Below are 23336 nucleotides of genomic sequence, written 5' to 3'. Positions count from 1 at the left end.
ATTGTAGCTAGCGTTAAAAGTTAAAAAGGTTTTTATCGTATAAGCACTCTCTTCTAGTCTTGATAATAACGGCATTTCTAACAAGAAGTTGGTCTTGAAATCCTTTGCTACTAAAGAAATGTAAGTTGATAAAAAAGCAGTTTCACGTTTTTTTTTCTTGCATAGTTGGGTAGGTAGAAAAAATCTTGTGTCGGGACACTTTGTTCTCTACATTTTTCCCGAGATAAAGACATTGTGATGAGTTGCGATACTCGTCGCTTTGTCTTACCACAGAAGGGAAATAAGAAATAATTTAAATGTATTGCTTCCCTCGATTAGGAATCGAACCTCCAATCATCCCGCAATTAGCACATTTAGGAACTAGGCGACTATGTCACTATCTTACATAAAACTATAAAATTACATAGATAAATCAATTTACCAGAAAAGTTCATTGACCATCTAATTTATTCAAATGTACTCTAAAATGGGCATCCTCACCTTGACCAGATCTTTTATACTGAAGGCATTAACCTAAACTATGAATAAATAATTGACATGCATCTTCAACAGCATCATCTACATTAGAATGGATATGGCAAAATATTAATTCTCTGTATTAGATATTTTTGTGTTATTTTTATAGTAGTGCTTTTTTACACTGTCGTAAGTTTTATAAGACAAAATAAAACTACATCACGTTTTACCATTGCAGCCAACGAAGTGAGCAGGTGAACAGAGGCGAAGAGACTTATTTAGAAAACGTATAAAATTTTGAACGGAATAAAAATTTTATACGTTTTCTAAATAAGTATTTTTCTGTCCTAAAATTATTAGTATTTCCTAAATGTGGAATAATAAATAAATAAATTAAAAATAATTAATACCTTAGTTATTAAAAAAAACTATTTCACTCTATATTTGAAAGTAGCGAAATATATTAGTAACTTGATGTGTTTTTATCAGCATTCATTACTTCCTTGTTTGAAGATAACAAGTCTTAACCCAAACGTAGAGCAAATATTCATATTAATATGTAACATACACTTGTATACAAAAAATGTATGTGTTTCTTTTTATAAAAAAAAATACATCACACAATTAGCACATAAATGTAAGTGTCGTTGAATTATAAATTGTAACAATAATTACTCTAGTTTTAACAATTAATTTCTTATAAATTACGATATTTTTTAAAATTTAAAAACTACAATAATATATATTAAAAATGTTAACTTAACATAATTATATATGTTTGCCACATCCACGATTTCTCATTTCTATCTAACACAGATATAACTTTACTGAATGAAGATGAATTTACCTTGAACTTCCATTCTAATACAAGTGTGCCGTTAACATCGGCGCCGGCGCATCTCTTAGTTTTGACCCACTACGTAATATTACGTCAACGAAGATTGATTCATCTTCACTCGATCTTGTGAATGAAATCACTCACGATTCATGCTGTAAGGCTAAATCGTCTTCCTCAATGCTACTAATATTATGATACTTAACTGAAAAATGTTATTATAATATTCTATATTTTTTTTTAAAGAAAATTTCTTTTTATATGATCATTTTAACAGTTTCTGGCAAATAATTTTATTTATTAAAACATTTACATGGCTTACGAATGACAAATGTCAAAAAAATAGTCAAGTTCTATTAATATAAGTAAGAAGTTTGCTGAATATTGTTTATTAAGTAGATAAATCATTTGCAAAAAAGCCCTACAAATACAAAAATATTTATAATTTAAATATTCCGTTACATAATAATCGGTTCGTCATATTAGCTTTAGAATTAAATATATTTGCTAACTATAATTATGTTGTTATCAAACCAAACATGTATGTAAAATTTCAATTTAATTTCAATCCAATTGAAATATTGACCCACATACTCGTATGAATAGATACCAACTAACAAGGCAAACCAAATGAAAGCTTGTAAAATATCTGTAGCATACATCGATCTCGAGACGGCTATAAGATTTGCAACTAAATGTCCCTCGAAATACGAATAAAAATTACCTTTAACTTAGTACGTACAGTACTAAAATTATATGTAAAAAGTTCACTTTGTGTCATATCAATTAGAAGATATTACACATTTTATAGATATTAATAATCTACTCACAATTTTTTTCTGTTAATTAAATATTGAACTCCGCCAAATATTATCCATATTGAGATAATAGGAAACACGAAATTGCCAAAATATTCTTTTCCTTTACGCTATTCTATGAACCTTTTATAAGAAATAAGCAATACAAAATCCTTTATTAATTCTAATCATACTAGTGTTTCGATCACGGTTCACCTGCTTAGATAACATGAATGCAATACAAATGTATTGTACACATATAAATCTTCCTCTTGAACCATGTCCATTGTGTCTATTAGTGAAAACCGCATTAAAATTCGTTACGTATTTTGAAAGGTTTACAATACAACTGCCTGAATTTTTCTTATTGTATTTTTTTATTCTAGGGAACCTAGTGTTATGACACTCCGTCCCCCAATACTTATTGTATAATATTTAAAAATAAATGAATAACAAAATGAAGCTTATAAAATATTTCTTTTCTCATGCCACACTAGCGAGGCTGGCCGCTTTTGCAATGTCTAAAGCTTTAACTACCGTTTGTTCGCTTTCGATACAGTATCCCGATCAATTTCACAGTAATAGTTACGCAAGGGTTCACTGACCTTTCGCCACAAAAGTACGATCTAGATCCAGATAAACGCGTGTGCACGCACGACCATGCCCAGTTTGCGAAACTACCGGTAGGACTCATGATGATAAATGGTAGTTGCGTAATTGTAGCTTTGTAACCCTTAAATTAAGTGGCCATTACTGGTGTAGTGGTGCAGATGAGGTTTACGTTACTAGGCGATGGTTGTGGGGTCAAAGTTAATAAAATGAATAATTAATTAAAATTGTACTGTGTATTTTTGACAAAAATTTTCTTTATTATATGGCTCGAAAAGCTGTTATATAGATTTCATTTATTAGTATTACAATAAGACACATCGGTTTACAATTATATAATATCAATTATTCTATAACAATAAATATGAATTCAATTAACTGCTCATGTATCCAAATATCGCTTCCAAATAACATTTGCATACTCGTTATAATTCACGTTTTATTATTTAAACACTTTGAAATATGATTGAAATGGCAGGAATGATATCGACAGCCTTTTTAGCTTTTACAAAAAATACTTATACAGTTTCCCCAGGTATGCCCATGTTATTTATTAATATAAACGCCAGAATCACGATACACGGTAATATATTTCTTATTTACTCCAAATCAAAGGTTATAATTGCTTCAGTAATGAATCATGGTCACTATAATGATGCAATTAGTTCATATGTTTCGATTAACTGTGAATTCTGCGTGAAAATTGTAAAATTTCGAAATAGCGCATAAATAAAATTAATATGACACAGATCTGTATAATTTAAAATTATAGCAAATTTCTGTTACAATTACAATTCACGTTTGAGTTGACTAAAAATGCAATATATTTTTATCTTCACATAATACATCATTAATAATTTGTTATAGACTGGAAGGTATTTCGTATTTATTGATGAATTTAAATGAAACACTCCAGAGCGCCATTTGAGTAAGGATCTTATCGACAACCATCAGATACAATACTCGTCACGTTGTAAATTTAATTTTAAAATATATAAAAACTAGCGGCGCGGTTTCACCCGCGTGAACTATTATATATGTTATTATTAATTTCTGTCTTCATGACTACTTCCTAATGACGTCTCAAAATTTGAGACTCCTAGCGTTTGTAGTAACGAAATTTCATACAAACTTTCCACCCCAAAAACAAAAAAAGAAGTCGAATATTGCAAATTCCCGTCTTAGCGAGCACCTATGTCCTATAACTAACTCCTATGCAAAACTTGAGATTCCTAGCGCATGTAGTTTCTGAGATTTCGTGATGAGTGAGTGACCTTTCGATGTTATATATATAGATTAGCAAAATTGCCTCATATTTTCGACCCAATTATAATTTAATATCAATAGATTGAAACCCTCTCGTCCTGCGGTCACTGACCCAAGGCTTGTATTGCATCACTCAGAACCAATCTCCTGATCTGTAACTCTTAATATTGTTCTAGATAACATTAATTATGATACAATCTAGTTTGCACTTTATATTTTAAAAACTAAGAAGTGCTTGAAGTTGGGTAATATCCATTACAGAAATATAGTCCATAGAGAGAATTAAGTTCATGTGAATTAATTGTAAGTATCATATTATATTTTATTATATTTTATTGTCTTGAACTATCGTAGGCCGTTATTAAATTTCGCATGGATTTAAATTTTTGATTGTTTTATGTAATGTTAATCAACTCTCGGTTTCTTATTTGTCTTACTTTAGAGTTAAAATAATAAAACTAAGTAATAAAAGTAAATAAAATAAATCAGCTTCACGCCGTATCCCGCACACAGTAGGGTAGTCAGAAGGAACCTAGTGATAAGACACTCCGTTCTCCACTTTCCAAGGAATTCTGGAAGCATTGCGTGCTGAGTGCATTGGAACTCAACGCCGCGGTTTGCCTCGCCAGAGCTAAGAAATGAAAATATAAATTTAAATAAATATGTCAAAGTAGTAAAAGTAATATATTATGTCGTTTGATCCGATATATTTAGAAGGTCACGTCAACTTATGTAACTATTACTACTTATTATAGAAAAATTAAGCATCTTATAAGAACTTTTTCTTTCATCATAATTTGATATAGTGGTCCTTAGTGTATAAATAAAAAGGTAAGATGTATGTACACCTGCCTAGATTATGCCAGAAACAAATAATGAGACAAAGAGATGATATTCAGTGGCGGATCTCAACACCGTGCTTTACTTATCTAAAAAAAAAATATTTCCCCGATGGGGATCTAACCTATAACAATTACTGTGTCACCAGTAGCTTCTTCCTTACTGTCTATTATAGAGAAACTACGTGATCAACAGCATATTTCTTAAAGAAAAAAGTTTAATATAAAATTCTCTCCTAAATCGACTCTACTCTCTATTCGACTTAAATCAAACCAAAAATCACCGCCAGCTTTTACTTTCTCAGCCAAGCTAAGACGACATCAGTCAATTATAATAATTTCAAAGTATAAATTTTATTTGAAGTTGCAGAAAAGTTTGATTAAGCAATTTCTTCTGAATTTATGTTAATTATTCTTTTTTATGTGAACTTTTTATGAATTTGTTAAAGATCGTTGCGAATAATGAATCATTTTTATTAGGTATTGTTAGTTTTTATTATATATAATCTTAAATTTATTAACTTTATTAACAATTGTGCAAAATAATATTCTGATCTAATTACTTAGCTTTAAAACAATAGCGAGGCTGTATAGCCTTGTTATTTTTTTTTATTATCTTTTTAATTCTACTTACTACTATATTGTACTTTTTTTATGACATTATAAATGTAAAAGTTTGTGAAGATGGATGGATGTTTGTTCCAGTTTTACGCAAAAGCTACTCAACGGATTAGATGAAACTTAAGAGTAATATAGGTTATCATAAGAATAACACATACCTATACAATAATTTTGTGAAGATTTTATACGATTTGGCAAAGCCGCTGGTGGGTCTTTATTGACAATATAATATGATTTTCTTATATAATATTTATTAGTTTAAATATAACTTCAATATATAAAATTTCGTTTATATAATCTCTTTACTTTGCCACAAATCTAGTAAGTATTAAAAAAATCCGTACAACTTATTTTAACGAGCATAATTTGCTTAAAATAAATATTTCTATTTTAAAATATCAACGGCAAATGTCAAATGCTAGTAACATTATAGAAAAGTAGGAACATGTGCATATAATATGATTTAAATATATTTTATTTAAGAGACCAGTGGTGGCGCTGGTTGTGGGTTCGATCCCCACTCGAAGAAATAAATATTTATGGCGTAAATTATAGGTACATTTCTGTAGTAAACACTTAAGTACTACAGTCTTTTATATAAATCCAGATGAAAATCTCAAAACGACTTCGTGTACTGTCCTTGCCTTGTACTGTCTTCCGTATAAAATAGTTCCCTCGTCATTAATTTGTAATCTTCTCCAAGTTAATGAGCGTTTTCATTTGTTGGCAGCAGTTGCAGTCAATTAGCAATAAAGAGGACCATTCGCTGTCCACTTTATGGCACTAATCTTAGCAGAGAATTTGTATTTCTCCGCATTCGGAATGTAATATGTAATTATTGTATTGGTTGTGCGTTCGATTCCCACTCTAGGGAATTTATAAGTATTTTCATTTCTTCGCTCTAGCACCAAGGCTAAAATTACCACTCAACACGCAATTATTTAAAAAAAATGGTGGAAAGTGAGGAAAAGAGTGTTTTAACACTAGGTTACCCCGCTGTGTGCAGGTACAGCATGAAGCTGACTTGATTTATTTTTTAATAAAAAATATTACAAATGATACTACCCTTTTTCATAATAGATAGGTTTAGTTTAATTTAGTATTGTTCATAACAGATACTAAATTAGAAAATAAATATATTTCTTTTAAAAAATATATAATAATTCCTATAATTATATTTCACCTAACAATCAACGAAGCTCGCGCTGTCATGAACGTTCGAGGTAACTTTAACTAGAGTCAACTCTACCCGAAAATTAATTCAAGTATAAAATCTTCAATTTAGGCATTTTGCTTTGGCAAAGTTTTAACGAAGGGCCGAGTTTCGTCTTAGAGCAATTCTAGTTTACCTTTGGGTAAATTATTACTCTGAAATTGCTTCAATCGAAGTTTTCTTATGGCAGTATCCTTATACAGAAGTATTTATATTAATAATATTATATACCTCGAATATATTAATATGTATAACTAATCTATTCTCGTCGGATATGTACGAATAAGTGTAATGATTGCGAAAATAATTTTATTTCTATAGGTAATTTGGTCGCCATTAAATATTCGCAAGGGAAATTGCGTAACTTGGACATAATAAGTGTTCTGTATACACCATAACAAGTAGGTATATCAATTATTCCAAATCCTATATCTTATAAAACAAAGTCGCTTTTCGTGTCTGTCTGTTGTTTCTAACTCTTCTTCTTCTAAACCACCCAACGGATTTTGTTGCGGTTTTCACCATTAGGTCGAGTATTTTTCGTAGAAGGTTTATATATAGTTTATTATTTGTACATTCTTATGTAAATTAACATAAATACGATAAATATGAATAAAGTCCTACCCGTTGAGACACTTTCGCGCATGCGCTGCTTTAATGGTAAGTACTACATGAAAAAATGTACTGGAGTATTGTTCCTCTCAATGAGATCTACAAAAAAGTCCGCGACGGCATATTCGTATCTTTTAAGAATAACGTGTAGTGATCATTTTTCTGTCTAAAAATAATAATTTTTATAATTATTTAATAATTAAATTTCAATATATTTTTTATTGTGAGGGATATTTTTCCATAATGGTATTAATCCTTATCCTTTAAAATACTTTATTAATTTTCTACGTTAAACGAAGATAAAATTTGCTTTTTACACAATTTCGAAATTGCGAATAGTTTAAGAGAAAAACGCATTTAATTGTTGACACATCACGTCGTTGACACTTCAGCTGTATCGACTCAAGTTTTACTTATCCCTTACTCTCAGCATATAAATAAGTATATTAGTTACGTTGGCCATTTAATGTAGATCAAAACTGTCTTTACTGTTTTTCATTTTAATAAGTACTTTAGAAGTTGTTACAATATCAAAAAATCCTTGCTGCGAAACGGCTCGCCACTCGCCATGCGTCCGCCGCGCTCGCTGCCTTACACGCATCGGTGGTTCAGTGGTAGAATGCTCGCCTGCCACGTGGGCGGCCCGTGTTTGATTCCCGGCCGATGCATTCTATTTAATTTTCCTCACAGGCAGCCACGTAGTGCTTGCTTTTCATCAGGGACAGTATACCCTCTTCAGCATTAACCACAAGCAAAAAAAAAACCCGGCTGCCTTTATAGCAACGAAGATTTAGATGCGTTTGCACGTATTGGATAATTAGAGTTGAATGTATTATTTCAGCGTGATATATTTTTTGTAGTAGTTATTAGTAGGTGGGCTTTTGTTTATAATTTCTTCCGTTTAATAATAGTCATTTAACTATCTAAAAATAGTCATTTACATATATTTTAATAAGTACTTGAAAATATTAGTAGCACAGATTTAAAATTACGGTACCTACTAAAAAATCTTTGCTGTGTAAAACAATTGGAAAATCCTTATTGAAACTACGAAAATGCGGGTTGCATTAGGGTTTAATTAATTTTCACATTATATTAAGTGCTTTGCAAACATACATTATATGAATAATCCAGTAGTAAAAGCGGGCGAAGCCGCAAGGGGGTCGCTAGTCAACTATAATTATTTATACATTAAAAATGTAAGAAGAAATTCATTTACAGGAAATTCGTCATAAAAATTATCATATAAATATGAATTAAATATTATATCACTTGGGTGATGAAATCTGGATGTGTCAAATTCATACCGCAATAGCTAAATAAATCCCACAGAATTTCTATTCTGGAAATAATTAAATTTGCAATTTGCTTAAAGTTAATAATATACCGACTGTACTCGTATATATGGCTGGAAAGTCAATGATTGAAAAACTTCTTAAAACATCTTCACGTCTTATCCCGCAAAGCTCGATATAAACAGAGAATTCAGTGTCAAGTCTCTCCGTCCTTCGCTTTCCGTCCTAATTCTTCTTCCTTGTGGGGATCGAACTCACAACCACCGCACTTAGTCATAAACCTCAGTAATTTTCCTATCTTATTATTAAAATATTATATAATATTAGAAAGAAGCTTTTGATAGTGCTATTAGCAAATGTAATTAATACGACAGTCTGTCACACCAGCATCGGTAGAAACATCAGAGGGTGCGATTAATCTACTTGTCAAGATAATGTGTTGGAATCCGAAGAAATTGAAAGCTAGACATATAATCAAGGCTTTTTTATATAATATATGTAGATAATTTTATTCTTTCTGTATAGAAAAAAATGTTTTATTCTTTCCTTCTTAGAAATCTTGTTAAATAATAAAACAAATAAACAGTATATTTATTTGTTTTATTATTTAACAAAATTTTTGTTTGTATTGTATGGTCAGTCGTGGCGCAGGGGCACAAGACTGAAACTGAAGACTTGTGAGTTCTACTCGAACTCGAGAAAAAGAAATATTTGACATTTTCATTTCCTCGCTCTGTTAACGAGGCAATTCACGGCGTTGACTTTCGCCACTACACTCAATATGCAATGCCTTCAGAATTCGACGAAAAGTGGGAAATGGAAGTGTCTTAATGGGAACAAAGTGTAAGTAACGGTAAGCTACTAAAAAAAAATACAATTTTATTAACAACTTTGTAAGCCTCTGTAGAAGTCTGAAATTGCTTCAATCGAAGTTTTCTGTTACATTAAGAATAACTAATTAAGATTAATTAAATTACACAATATATTGTGAGTAGGATGTCCTTTTGATGTTTACATTTAATTTTAATTATACTTATTGCTTTTTTCACGTCAAGTTCAAATACCTCATTAACTTAATTGCGATAGAAAATCCATCAAGGTGATCTAATTATGTTTTGGTTCGGACGTTTTCGTTCTACCTCAAATAAATTTATTTTGTTTCTAGTTAATTAAGAGGACGTCATGTCGACATGGCATAAACGTGCGACCGTAAACTTGACGGTTATGGGTTCGATTTCCAGTGGAGAGAATGAAATATTTAAATCTCTTTTATTTTTCTACTTTCTTTTTAAAGCGCTCTGAAAGCGTGGTGTTGAGCTCCACCATTCAACATGCAATGCATCAAGAATGGCAAATGGGTAACGAAAAGTGACTTAATAGAAACCCATGTCGCTGTGTGCGGGATACGGCGTGAAGCTTAACAAAAAGAAAGAAAAACTAATTTATACATGAACGAAGCTATCGTGCTCAGTGGAACAGAATCTGACTCGAAACGCTATGGTTGTGAGCTTGATTTAATTAAATATTTTTATTGAACCGCCTCGAGAAAGTGTAGCGTTCGACTCTCGAATGACTAGAAATGTCTCTCTCTAGTGGTTAGAATGGAGTGTCTTGACACTAGGTTTTATCTCTCTACCCTACTATATATAGTAAAATCGTGAAGCCGAAACGAAATATAAAAATTATACGTAAAGCGAAAAATAAATTTCATCAAAAACAATCTAAAGACATCTTTCGAATACTTTTGTCCTTCCATTCTGTTAACTAATTTGCACTCGTATAATATAAAAAGCGTGTTACATTGACCCACATGTACGTAGTTTGAAGGTCGTTCAAATGTCAACAGGACCTTTGCGATGAGAATCGGACCACCTGTGTTTTATACACCGCTTCCACACTATGTAGTGTCGTAATATGTTCTCATTAGCATACCATATATGCTTCTAAGCATATTTTATGGCTTGGAAGTAAAGGAAGTGTGTTTGGTAGAGATAGTATTTTTTATAGCTCCGCTGTATTCCACACATTAGGGAAAGCAGAAGGAACATATTATTAGGCACTCTGTTCCCAAATTTCCGAATTCTGAAGGCGGAAAGCATGTTGATTGGTAGAACTCAACGCCGCTTTACCAGAGCGAGGAAATGAAAATATTAAATGTTTCATTGCCTCGAATGGGAATCGAACTGGTCTCAAGTAAATATTAATTTAATAAATAAAACTCAAAATACACAATATGGTAATTTTTGTTTCAATTCTATATACCAAACACACAAGAAAAATAAATAACTAATTACGTAACAATATTTATATGTAATATAATTTTAAAGGGCAAGAATATAATGTAATATATGTAATAATATCTGCGTCATATAGGTAATTAAAATGGTAGTAATATTACAAGTACTTAATTTGCCTTCAAGTTGGACAGTTTGACAGTTTATAATATAAATTAACGAACACGCTGGACCATATATGTTCTATTAGATTTGTTGATTGCCTAAGTTGCAATTGTAAATTTTGTTTGTTTCGGAAAATAGTTTCCTAATAGATTCTCTCTAAAATATAAAAGAAAAATAAGATATATATAGATAGATACCAAGCTGTAGATAACTCTGAAGATTTACAAGGAAAATCAGTTCCCGCACTAGCAGAGTAGGTAGAGGGAACCTTGTATTTGACAATCCGTTCCCCATCTAAAGGCATGTTCCATAATACCATAAAATATTCTATGTACAGTTTTAGTTAAAATAATCTAATTTGGTTATTTGATTGTATAAAAATTGAAATAAATAATATAATTATTATTATAATTATTTATTATTTAAATAATATTTATATATCGATGTTTCCCGTAACATATTACAAAAATAAAATGTCGTACGTACTTTCGTAATCCACTCTGAATTGAATTGTGTAACAATCGTTCCATTGTCTTGATGGAGTAATCTGACGTCACCGCGGACTAGCCTTAAAACTCTTCCTTATTAAAATAAGGACAACAAACGCAATACTGTTGTATAAAAATATAATTATCGCAAAAAATATATTAATCATGGCAATAAAGAAAATTAATTTATTATAAAAAAATATTATAAAAAATATATTTAATTTAAACTTATAGCCTTTGTCTGAATTCTTTTTTCTTTTTATTTTAAAAGCTATTATTTTCTCGCATAATAATCTTAATACAATTTTTAAAGTAATGTATTTAAGAAGGCCGTACAAACATCGCTGTACGGTCGACAAAATCATATTAGTAAAAAGTACAATGAATTAAATATTATATAATACGAGTACATAAATTCAACAATGCTTAAATACATTTTTATTATTATTATTGCTTACACTATTTATTGAGTATAATATAAATATATTTTTACTTCCGTTAATTAATTTTAAAACAAAAAAGACTTATTATTTATTATCTAAATCCAAATTTGTGCTATACCTACTTTGATTCTTACGTGAACTATCGGGCAAAATAAAATAATTTAAATTATTTAGCAAACCGTACTTATGCAATAAAAATAGATAACATTTCGCGCTGACTCAAGGCTCTATGCGGCTCTATGAAAGATCGTATAATTAAGTACTAAATAGGTTATAATGTGAATTCTTTGTTTCTAAAGCATGCGATTCTCACAATGTTTACAAAGTTGTCGTTAATATACAGTTGGAAGTAAAAAGGTTAAGGTTAGCTTTGATGTTAATTTTCTATGGTGGAGTTATGCTTTTCCGGTAAGATGATAATTTTATTGTGTACAGATTGTTTTTTTATGAACTAATATTTTTTTATTTATTTAAAATTAATATTCTTCTTATTTTTCACTCCGGTAACAAGACATAGCGCGGCGTTGAGTTTCACTTCTCAAATGTCTCGAAAATGAGGAGCTAAGAATAATAAAGTGCAAGTGTGAAGTAAAATATAAAAATAAATTATACACTTTACTTAACACTGAGATACAAAAAAATATATATCTCATATAATATGTTTTTAATACTTAAATTATTTATATTTCCACCCTTAAGTATGAAAACTCAAGTATCATAAGCATCAAGCACAAGATTTTGCGGACGGTGTAAATATTTATGACTCAGTCTACTTTACACATTAAGAGCGAGCCACACCATAATTAGCTAGAAATTAATATTTATCAAAATTATTATCATTTAGTTGAGATCGTAACACTTAAAAAAGTACTTTTACGGACATTGTTATGTCACCAGACACTAACTTAGCTCTCGATGTAGGTGTGCCTGTTTTTAGACTTAGTCAATTTATTTAAAATAAATTAAATAAATTAGCGTCACGCTGTATCCCGCACACAGCAGGGTAGACAGAGGGAATGTAGTGTTAAGACACTGCGTTCTCCATTTTCTGCCGAATTCTGGAAGAAATGGAAATATAAACGTAAATAAATATTTCACTTCCTCAAGTGGGGATCGAACCCACAATCGTCACGTTACAGTCACACCCTTGTGCCGCTGCGCCACGACTGTCTCAATTTATTTAAGTTAAGTATTTAATACAATATTGATAAAAAAAGGAAAAAAGAAAACACAATCAAACTGATAATAGACGATATAAACAAAATAGTTTAAACCCATACAAAAACATAATGGATTTCGGACAAGAATTTGCACTTTTTGTATTGTCAAAATTGGTCTTCGACTCGTGAAAGTATAAAAAAGGACTATTGCCACACAGAAGTAAAAATCTTTAATGTTGACCGAATAAGAATGTATGTGCCTATGTAAATCAAGGCCGCATTTCAAACAATGTTTCATGTGAGTCAAACAATCGTATATTCACATATAGTATGTAGGTACATATACATATTAAAAAGGTCGTTATCATTAATCATATATAATAGTTAATGATTCTACATATTAATTGTCATAAACTATACTAATGCTCTATCTTTATTATTTATATTTTTTCGCTCTGGTGTCTAGGCAAAGCGCGGCGTTGGCTTCCAACACTCAACACGCAATGACTCCAGAATTCGACGAAAAATGGAGAACGAAAGTGTTTAAATGGCAACGGAGTATCGTACCACTAGGTTCCCACCTTCCCTCTACCTGCAAGAAAAGAGTAAAGCTAAAAAAAGTTATAAGCTATAACCTAGGCACATTTAGGCATAATAATATCATAAAAATTCATAACATATTTTAATATCTTTAAAAGTATTCTAAATATATATTTCATTGAGTTTTTATTTCTATAATTAATTTTATCTGTTTAATCTATTCCATTTCTTCACAAGCAAGTACCTAATTATATATTTTTATCCGCAATGTAAACGTTAAATTACATAAGCCTATAATTTGCACGGTATTAAATGTAAACAGTATATTTTATAGAATAATTAATTGCTTTTTTTATACATAATAATCATCGCAAATATTAACGTCGATGTAATTAAAAATAAATATTTTTTATAGGCGAAGAATTGTATGAGAGTTAATATCAATTTTATATTAACAAAATGTAATATATCATTATATCGTTTCTTTAAATGTACGGTATAACAATTTGAATATACTTAATTGATTTATACAAAGTTGTTGAATGTTTCAACAATTTTTTGAAAATATCATGTATACTTACATATAAGGATAAAAAACCGAAGTTGTTTTCCGCTTACTGATAAATGAATAACTAAGAAGAAATGATAATATTAAGTTATATTTCTTCGCCAAAGGTATATACTGAAATCTATGTATTGTATATTAATAATGTATGTAATATAGTAACGTAAATAAATCTTTATCTGTCATAGCTTTATTAACTCTCTCACTCACTTAACGAGAAAAGAAGAAAGTGGAGGGTATTAACATTTAGTTGCCAGTGTCTCCTATACTAAATTTTGAAAAATTTTGAAAAATCTTGAAAAGGATTGAAGTTGCAGCCTTTCAACATGGTATACTAAATATTGAAAACTATATTATAGATATGTTCTTATATTCAAAATAAATAGTTTGAAGTTTAAAACATCTTTCGTGGAAATTTCAACTTTAAGCAAAGAGATATTTGTATAGCTATTTATAATTCTGGTATTAAATTATCTATAGCTTATTTAAACAGCCAAAAAATACAATTACTTCATCTTACCCAAGATTCAGTGGAAAAAAAACTCGTTGTGATTCAACATGAGCCGGCACTTACCCACTCCATGTTTTATTAATGCGTTGAAGAACTGAGCCGCATTACACTTTCATTGCTTTATCAGTTATACATAAACATTACATATATATCACTTTTATTTTTTAATATACATAACCGATATATTTTTACCATCAATTCTAATTTTTGTGTTATAATTGATATGAATTTACATAAATTTACATTTTAAATTAATTTACGTGTCATTTTCATTTATATATAGTTGTAATTTATTTTTATTATGCCACATACTACTACTAAATGTCAATAGACATTATAGATTCGTTTTTGTGAATACGTGGGTTCTACGAAAGTTATATACGTATATATAATTAGTTTCACACTGTATGCTGCACGCAGCAGTGTAGGCAGAGGGAACCTGGGAACGTAGTGTTTAGACACTTCGTTCTCATCAAGACTTCCGTTCCACACTTTCCGCCGAATTCTGGAGGCATGGCGTGTTCCAGAGCGTATATTCCAATATTATTAATGACAGGTATACTGTTACCAGTAGACCTGATATGGTAATAGTAGACCGATTGGCGCGCAGTGATTGTTGACATTACTATCCCACATGATGACAATCTGGTGAAGGCTGAAAAAGAAAAACTATCTAAATATTTGGACCTAGCCAATGAAACTATCATTGTGCCGATAGTGGTTTCAGTTAACGGTTTAATAGCGAAAAGCCTCGACCAACATCTTAAGAGGTTAACGGCGCCTATTGTGAGGCTCCTCTCTTTGGAGCCCTAGCCACCTATGGCTTTGACCCTTAGCCCACCGTCAGGATAGTGTCTTTTATATTTTTAAATGCAAAAATGTAAAATATTTTTCTTTTACATAATAACAGTATATATAGTAAGTCAATAATAATAAAACAATGAAAAATAATTAACGTTATGATATATGTATATCAATAAAACAATAATATAGTTCTAAGTCAATAAATAAACAAATTTAATAGAAATCACTTGTCACAAAGCTCTATAATATATCGACAGCAATATAAATCATACAAAACGATAGCGTGACATGTAACTTGTTTACATACAATTCATTATTTGGGTCACTCCCACACTTCTAATATGCTAACGGATGCTAATATTATATACACTATAGATACATATTACATATATATGTTATATGGTAAGTACGAAACGTTCAGAGCAATTCTTAAATTGTATTGCATAAGAACAAGTATCTTTTTATCTTGACTATCGCCAATCGTCTTAAATTGGCCGGTTTAATGAAACACTCAAGGACTTCAACTTCACGCTTTATTCTGAAGGGTAGGATGAGAAAACCTTACGTATATCAGAATAGGAAGAGAACCTAGAGTCAAAACATTCCATCCTCCGCTTTTCCTACTGATTCCGACAGCCGCTTTAACAGTCAAACAGTATTCCGCTTCGCCACAATGGAAATAATAAGTAAATAAATATTTTATAGTACCAAAATTTATAATATATGAAAATAGATAAAAAATTAAAACCATACATATACATTTTATATTAATAGAGCTTTCTGACTGCAAAATAAAGCATATATATTAAATTCAACCTTCTCACAAGCAAAATAAAGGCTGACTGAAAAAAGTGTTATTATTGTTCTCCTTTTACTCGTGGCTTATCATTATAAGCAATATAAATTTAAATTTTACTCTATTAATTTAAAAATACAATGAATTTAAATTGCGGACAAAGTTCAAAAGTTACCTTCAGGGTTAAAGCAAGCGATAATGCTTAAAAGTCCAAGTACCAAAAACATGGTTAAACCACTTTTCGTTTTGGGGGGCCTGCTGAATGCGGTTGTCGATACTAAAGTTTAAGGTCAGAACAAGTTTTGTTTTAAAAATATAGTAAAAAACATATGAATAATGGAAACAAGATAAATTCCACACTTATCCAGTGTATATAAGCTTAACATTTACAAAATACTGTCACTCAATAAGTAGTTGTCGTACTGATTACAAAAATGATTGACAAGGTATATAGAAATTGAATAGAAAAATTATGATTTATTTTTATTACATTCTACTAACCACAATTGATTATTTATTTTTTCAGATATCTGTAATAATAGCCTGCATGGCTATTTGTAAAGCTGGAGTTGACGCCCAGGGAATTTACTTATCTCCTGACGGAATCAGTCAATCGTCATTTAATAGAATTCAAGTTTCCAAAGAACCTGCACCTATATATGAACCAGATGTGGAAACGAAGACCCAAGCGGATGTAGTTCAACAGTCTATATACCTCAAAAACAGTTACAATAATGCTTTATTATCCGCTGTTCCTAAAATTTCAGCACAAAATGCCCAATCACCTATCTACAATACTTTGTACTCTGTGCCACAATCTAATATAAATGGTTATCCTAATACTATAGCATTGTTAAATTCGTATTCTAATGAAAAAGCTTCATCGCAGCCCTACGCTGGTGTACTTCCGAGTAAGGGGGTTGGGGTTCCTTTAGTACAAAATGTCAAAACAACTATCTCTTACTCTGACGCCCCAGCCGTATCTCACACTACATTTACCGGCCTCGGTACAACTTACACCTGGTAAATATTTGAGATTCTAAGTTAGTTTTAAGATTTCATGGTATGCGCGACTGACGGTATAATTAAGCTTAATTTATTACAGTACTTTAAGAGTTTAATTGGAGTATTAAGTTATTAATTATTTAAACATAATGATTAAGACATGTATGTATTTTTATTTAAACCTAATACGTTATTATATTTACCGTATATTTTACAAATATATAAATTAATTAAAAATTATTTACCAATTTTACAAAAAAAAAAAAACTAAATAACTTATGCGAAAATTATATCGACGGCCTTGCCCGCCGTTGTCGCGCACAGATAAAAAATAAAATTGCAAAATAACTTTAAAAGATTAAAAAATATATACAAAAATATAATAAATTGGCAAAATAAACAGTGCTCCAGATTATACGGCTACAATTCATCATTGCATAAACTTATTTCATCATGAAGAGACAGCCTTTGAAAAAAAAATTTACTCACGTCCGTCTTCACGTATTGTGTGGTTGACACGTGCTAAATTATAAATCGAGCGGTAATCTGCCTTATTGCTTGGTAATAAAGCCTAAAATACGAAATAAAACTATTGTAGTTGCCGAATTGAGGTATTGTTGACGAAGTTGTTTATGTCACACAAAGAATTGGCAACGTTATGGCAGTGCAAGGGTTTTAATGTAGCTTGTCATCTAGTTGTATCGGTCGGCACGATTGACCTGCCCATGTAAATTGCAAAAGGCAAACATGTGAATAAGGCTTGGCGCACATTTTATCTTTTTTTTTTTGAGTTTTACTCTGTTCTCGGGGTTGTCTACACTGGGAACATTTTTTTTTTTATGGAAAAAGGACAAGGCAAACGAGCGTTCGGGTCACCTGATGATAATCACCGCCGCCCACGACCCCGTGCAGCACCAGAGGAGCTACAGATGCGTTGCCGGCCTTTGAGGATGAAAAATAATGTTAAGACACTCCGTTCTGTACTCTTTGTCGAATGACGCGGCATGCTCATTGAATGGCGAAATTCAACACCGCACTATGAAAATATTTCACGTTTCTTGGCTCAGGTTCATTTCCTCGAGTGAAAATCGAACCAAGCCGTTGCACTTACATTCACACGCTTGTGCCACTGCGCAACGACGGCCTCTTGTTTATTACATTATTTTCACAGCAAAACGTTATGAATAACATTATTCACGTGATGTATTGATTTTTAGTTAAATAACAATACGCATAACTTCACTCAGTTTTAGTCGAATAAACAATAAAACAGCGGTAAAACGATAAATTTATTAATGAAAACAAAGAAAAAACCGACTGCGGAACCACGCTTGCCTGCACCTAACACTACTGATTACACCAACTTAAGTCATGCATTACGAAATTATAACATATTTAGCAGTAGAGACCAAATGAATTTACAGTCAGCCCCTAGACTAAACTAGGGTATATTTACACCTCAAATGAGCTTTATCTATATACAGTGACTTCATTAAAATTTAATTTGACAAAATGACCCTTATCTTCATGAACTTAAGAGTTATTATTTTAGTTGCTGTGTGTATCAAATTAAGTATTCCATCTCGTACGTACCGTAAATTTAGCCAAACCAAAATAACTGAACCGTGATCCATGATCAGTTTACAGTCAGTTGTACAAACATACATATGTATGGATTTTGCAGGATTATAAATAATATTAGAAGTCTTATTATAATTTATACCACAAAGTAGCTAGTACATAGAGGGCATATAGAGGGCAGGAGCTGTCCTGATGCGGGGGCACAAACGTATGACTATAAAGGCGACGGTATCCAGGTTCCCGGCTAATAACTATAAGCTAGTTATTAGTTATATTTATTAAGCTACCAAAATTCTGTACCGAAATTGTCATTGAATTTCACAACTAAACATGGTACTCTTAAATTCGAGCTGATAGTAAGGAACAGCGTTTCTTGACCAAACAATAACATTAAGTATAAAGAATTCCTCAGTCCAGTCAGTAGTAAAATTGAAAATAAAATATATTTAAAAGTAAAACATTTTAAATAGCATTAGCCAAATCTGATAAATAAATAATAAAGATAATATATATACATATACATATGTAATTACTTTTACTTAATCTCTGTAGTTTTGTCGTCCATGTCCTACAGTCAATCAACAACTCTCTATTTTTTTAAGATTAAGCTTTTTGAAAGCGTTCAATAAATGAAATACCTCAAATGTCTCCTTAAATCAGATTCTGTAAGAAAATTAATTAATAATATGTAAAATTATATAATATATAAACTAAAAGTTCCCTGAAATACAAAGAAAAAAATAATAGGTATGGTTCCTCCAAGTGTTATTATTAAAATGAAATATTCATTTCCAATCAATTCCATCACGTTATCTTTTCCAGATCAAAGAACAGTCAAAAATCCAATTACCGTAACCACTGAATCTGAAAATTGGGCCAAGATTTCAGGTACTAATTATTATATATTAAGGATATAATAATAAACTACAATTATTAGGTATGCCTCGTATTGAATTTACCAATTTTTTACAATATTATGTATATATTATACATACAACATTTTATTAAATATCAATGAATTAAAATATATAGTTCATTCTCTACAAAAAATATATAAATTATTATGTTTATTTTGCACTTAAATTTCAATGACTAATATAATGATTGCATCCGTAATGGGTCTAATGTAAGGCCTAGAACGAGAGGCGAGTTGCGCCGGCGCACGGGGATATCTAACGAGAACGGTATAAAAGTAGGCGCCTACACACTGACCGTATCACTTGCCTGTGTGAATTTCAATATAGTAAAATGGCAGCTAAGGTAAAAAATGTGCTTAGAAATTATATTTTTTTAAAATGTACAGATAGCGACAGTTTTCCTGCCTGTATAAAATATTTTTTAAATATATTTCTTTTTTTTAATTTGACAATATTCAACAAATATTTGTACATGAATTGTTTTTTAACTATTTCATAAAAAACATTTAATTTATTATAACTATATGAAAATGTGAAAAATAAATAGCATTGTTATAACTCCAATTACATTTTCCAGTTTGTAGTATTCCTGTGCGCGGTAGCGACCGCCCGCGCTGGAGGTCTATACGGGGCGTCGTACGCACCCGTTTCCTCCTACGCTGCAGCACCCGTAGCTTCATACGCCGCTCCCGTTGCGTCGTACGCTTCGTACGCCGCTCCAGTTGCATCGTACGCTTCATACGCTCCCGTTGTAAAGAGCTACGCTGCACCCGCCATCTCAGCCTACGCTGCACCAGCTATCTCTTCCTACGCTGCACCAGCTATCTCTTCCTACGCTGCCCCTGCTGTGGCATACTCAGCACCTATCGTAAAAGCCGTGGCACCAGCTGTATCATCAGTCTCCTCCTACTCCACCCACACATCCCACGGCGCCCCATTGGTGGCTAAAGCCATCGCCCCCGTCGCGTACGCCTCGGCACCCGTAATCAAGAGTTATGCCCCTGCCATCTCGGCGTACGCAGCTGCCCCAGTCATCAAGAGTTATGCCCCGGCTCTTTCTTACGCAGCCCCAGCTATCTCATCCTACGCGGCTGCCCCAGTCCTGAAGAGTTACGCTGCTCCAGTGGCCTACTCCGCACCCGTTAGCTACGCGGCACCTGCTGTAGTCAAGTCAATCTCTTACTCTGCTGCACCCGCCGTCGCCTATGGCGGTCTTGCCGGTCACGGCTGGTGATCACTTTACCTTTACGTACAAAATCTAGTTATTATATAATAATGTATATATTTATTTTTATACGACGCGAATAAAAACATAAGAAATTCTGAATTTTGTTTTTCATTTCATTAGATATTGTTTCTACAAAGCTTTCGACAAAAGAAAATTAATAAGCAATTATTACTGCTCCAAATACTTATATCGAAGCATTTTAAAAATGTCTTTATTTTGTGAATATCACGATATAATTGTTCTAATGCCTCAGAGCGTGAATTTTTCGTAACCTTTTGCAAATTTACGTTTTGATATTTATTAAATGCTTATTACATTTAAAACTTTTTTTTATATATTATCTTTATACTAATTTATGGAAACAATAAAATATCAATTGTTAGAAAACGAAAAAATATTTTTTTTTTACAAATCGCATAAAAATACGATAAAAAGTAGATGCAACCTGTCTTAAGATTTATTCAAATCTATTTACACATTTATGCAGTGCGATATCAACTTATGGAAAAGCTGATGAAATTTTGATTGCAATTTCATAACAAAAAAAACGATAACAAATTTACAAAAAACTTTTAAAATATATACTGAATTATTGACCTACATAGTTTATGTACGAGTTCTTGACGTATATAATATTAGTGATAATATGGTCGTTTTCTCCACTAATTACCATTAAGTTTCATAATATGTAACTATCCTAACTATATTAGCATTTAGAAAAATAAGCTTCTTTTTTCTCGCATTTACACTGAGAGAATCTAATGTTCAAGACATTCCGTTCTTCACTTTTTTGCTAGAATTCGAAACCTAGCAAGTTGAGTGGCGGTTGTGAACGCCGCAATTTGTCTCATCACAGCGGAGAAATAAAAATAAAAATTTTCACTCAAGTGGCACTCATGACCTTCGCGTTTACAGTCAGTACCTGCCACTTTGACCTAAAGGCAAAGAAGTGTACCTATATAAAAAAACTTAATTTGAAGAATCCTTTCTTTGCTCTCTGCCCAAATTTTATATTTTACGTGTTAAATAGTGAACTTCAAACCACGCCTTGTCATACAAAAACAGTCCTGGCTATAAATCAATTATATAATCTTAATATCTAAACTTTAGCACCATAAAAAAATTATATCTAACAAATGTGAAACAATTGTATGTATAAGATTTTTTTTTGCTTCACGCTGTATCCCGCACACAGCACGCACGCAGGATATATAGAGGGAACCTAGTGTTAAGACACACTATTCTCATACTTGTTAATATAAGAGTTATAATAAAATAAAGCATATCAAAAATTCTAGGCTGTCGACAACTTGTTTAAAAGTAAATAAGATAGTGTCTGTTATTCTTCGTAAGATCCCATTTTAGTGCAGTCGTAAAAGATCGGAAACACCATAAAGTGGATGAAATTGTTCTTATACGGGTATTGAATCTCCTTGACGTACACTTATTTAAGCTACTTGATGTGTTTGGCCAGTGCGCTCCATCTGTTCTTGTTTCTACGATATTACAGTCTGCTAATATGTTTTGGCTTTATTACCATTGTAATAAGAAGAAAGTCGTATAGACATTGCTTTCAAACATTCGTTGTTTAGAACTATAGAATATATGTATTCATATATCTTCACTAAGTACATAGATATAAGAAGTATACTTAATTTTTTACTGATTGAACTAATATTTTTATAGGTTTATTATTTTTTCTTATCTTGCTAAATTTTTCTTCAAGCTTAAAGCCAATTTTAAACTTAATATAATACAGGTCTTGTGAAGCCCTCATAACTATACAATTAATTATATGATAGTTATATCATTTACCTTTTTAAAGGAAGTAAATTGACATTTTAAGCGGAAACACATAAAATAATACGTTGAGTATAAAATTACCATACTCACAGAACAGCTTACTTTGCCTTATGCAAACCATGACTATATAAAAAAACGTTTGCCTTTCTTGATTTAATGTATCGAGCTTTTCGTAATCTTTTGTTTAATTTTAAGTGTCTATTCCCACACTTAAGAAATTAAATGTTTAATACATTTCAAAATATTATAAATATTCTAAAAATATTTTGGGGCCTGGACTTCCTTTCGTGCAAAAGTTTTTTTTTTTTTGTTAGTTTAATTTCTGGAGTGGGTACCAGACTTTACTGGGGAGGGCACGGACTACTCGGCGCCCCTTATACCTACGTCCATGACAGCACCCACTACTCCTTCTTAGTAAAATTCATTAAAACTTCGGTATAAAGTTTGTATAGAAAGCACAAATAAAGCAATGTTCTACAGGCTTATAATGTACAATTTAAATAGATTCTTTTAATTTGTTCATGTGCCCAATTTCTAAATAAAATTTAATCGA

The 23336-nt window shown here is 31.3% G+C and overlaps 2 protein-coding genes across 2 annotated transcripts; both read left to right on the top strand.

Moving 5' to 3' along the window:
- The first annotated feature begins 16641 nt into the window (after nt 1-16641).
- Nucleotides 16642-17415, top strand: LOC146529235 (uncharacterized). Its single transcript, XM_085201850.1, has 2 exons — nt 16642-16695; nt 16776-17415. Exons 1-2 carry the CDS (start codon nt 16684-16686, stop codon nt 17274-17276), a joined length of 513 nt encoding a protein of 170 aa, XP_085057976.1. The 5' UTR covers nt 16642-16683; the 3' UTR covers nt 17277-17415.
- A 2547-nt stretch (nt 17416-19962) lies between these two features.
- LOC146529234 (uncharacterized) lies at nt 19963-21079 on the top strand. The gene is made up of 2 exons (XM_085201848.1): nt 19963-20095; nt 20330-21079. The coding sequence occupies exons 1-2, from the start codon at nt 20084-20086 to the stop codon at nt 20984-20986; spliced, it is 669 nt and encodes a 222-aa protein (XP_085057974.1). The 5' UTR covers nt 19963-20083; the 3' UTR covers nt 20987-21079.
- Nucleotides 21080-23336: the final 2257 nt, after the last annotated feature.

The sequence above is a fragment of the Heliconius melpomene genome, chromosome 18 (genome assembly GCF_056956725.1).
Source record: "Heliconius melpomene rosina isolate 202511_hmr_F chromosome 18, ASM5695672v1, whole genome shotgun sequence".
Lineage (NCBI taxonomy): Eukaryota > Metazoa > Arthropoda > Insecta > Lepidoptera > Nymphalidae > Heliconius > Heliconius melpomene.
Note: the sequence above shows the minus strand (reverse complement) of the source record. Positions and strands in the feature narration are given on the sequence as shown.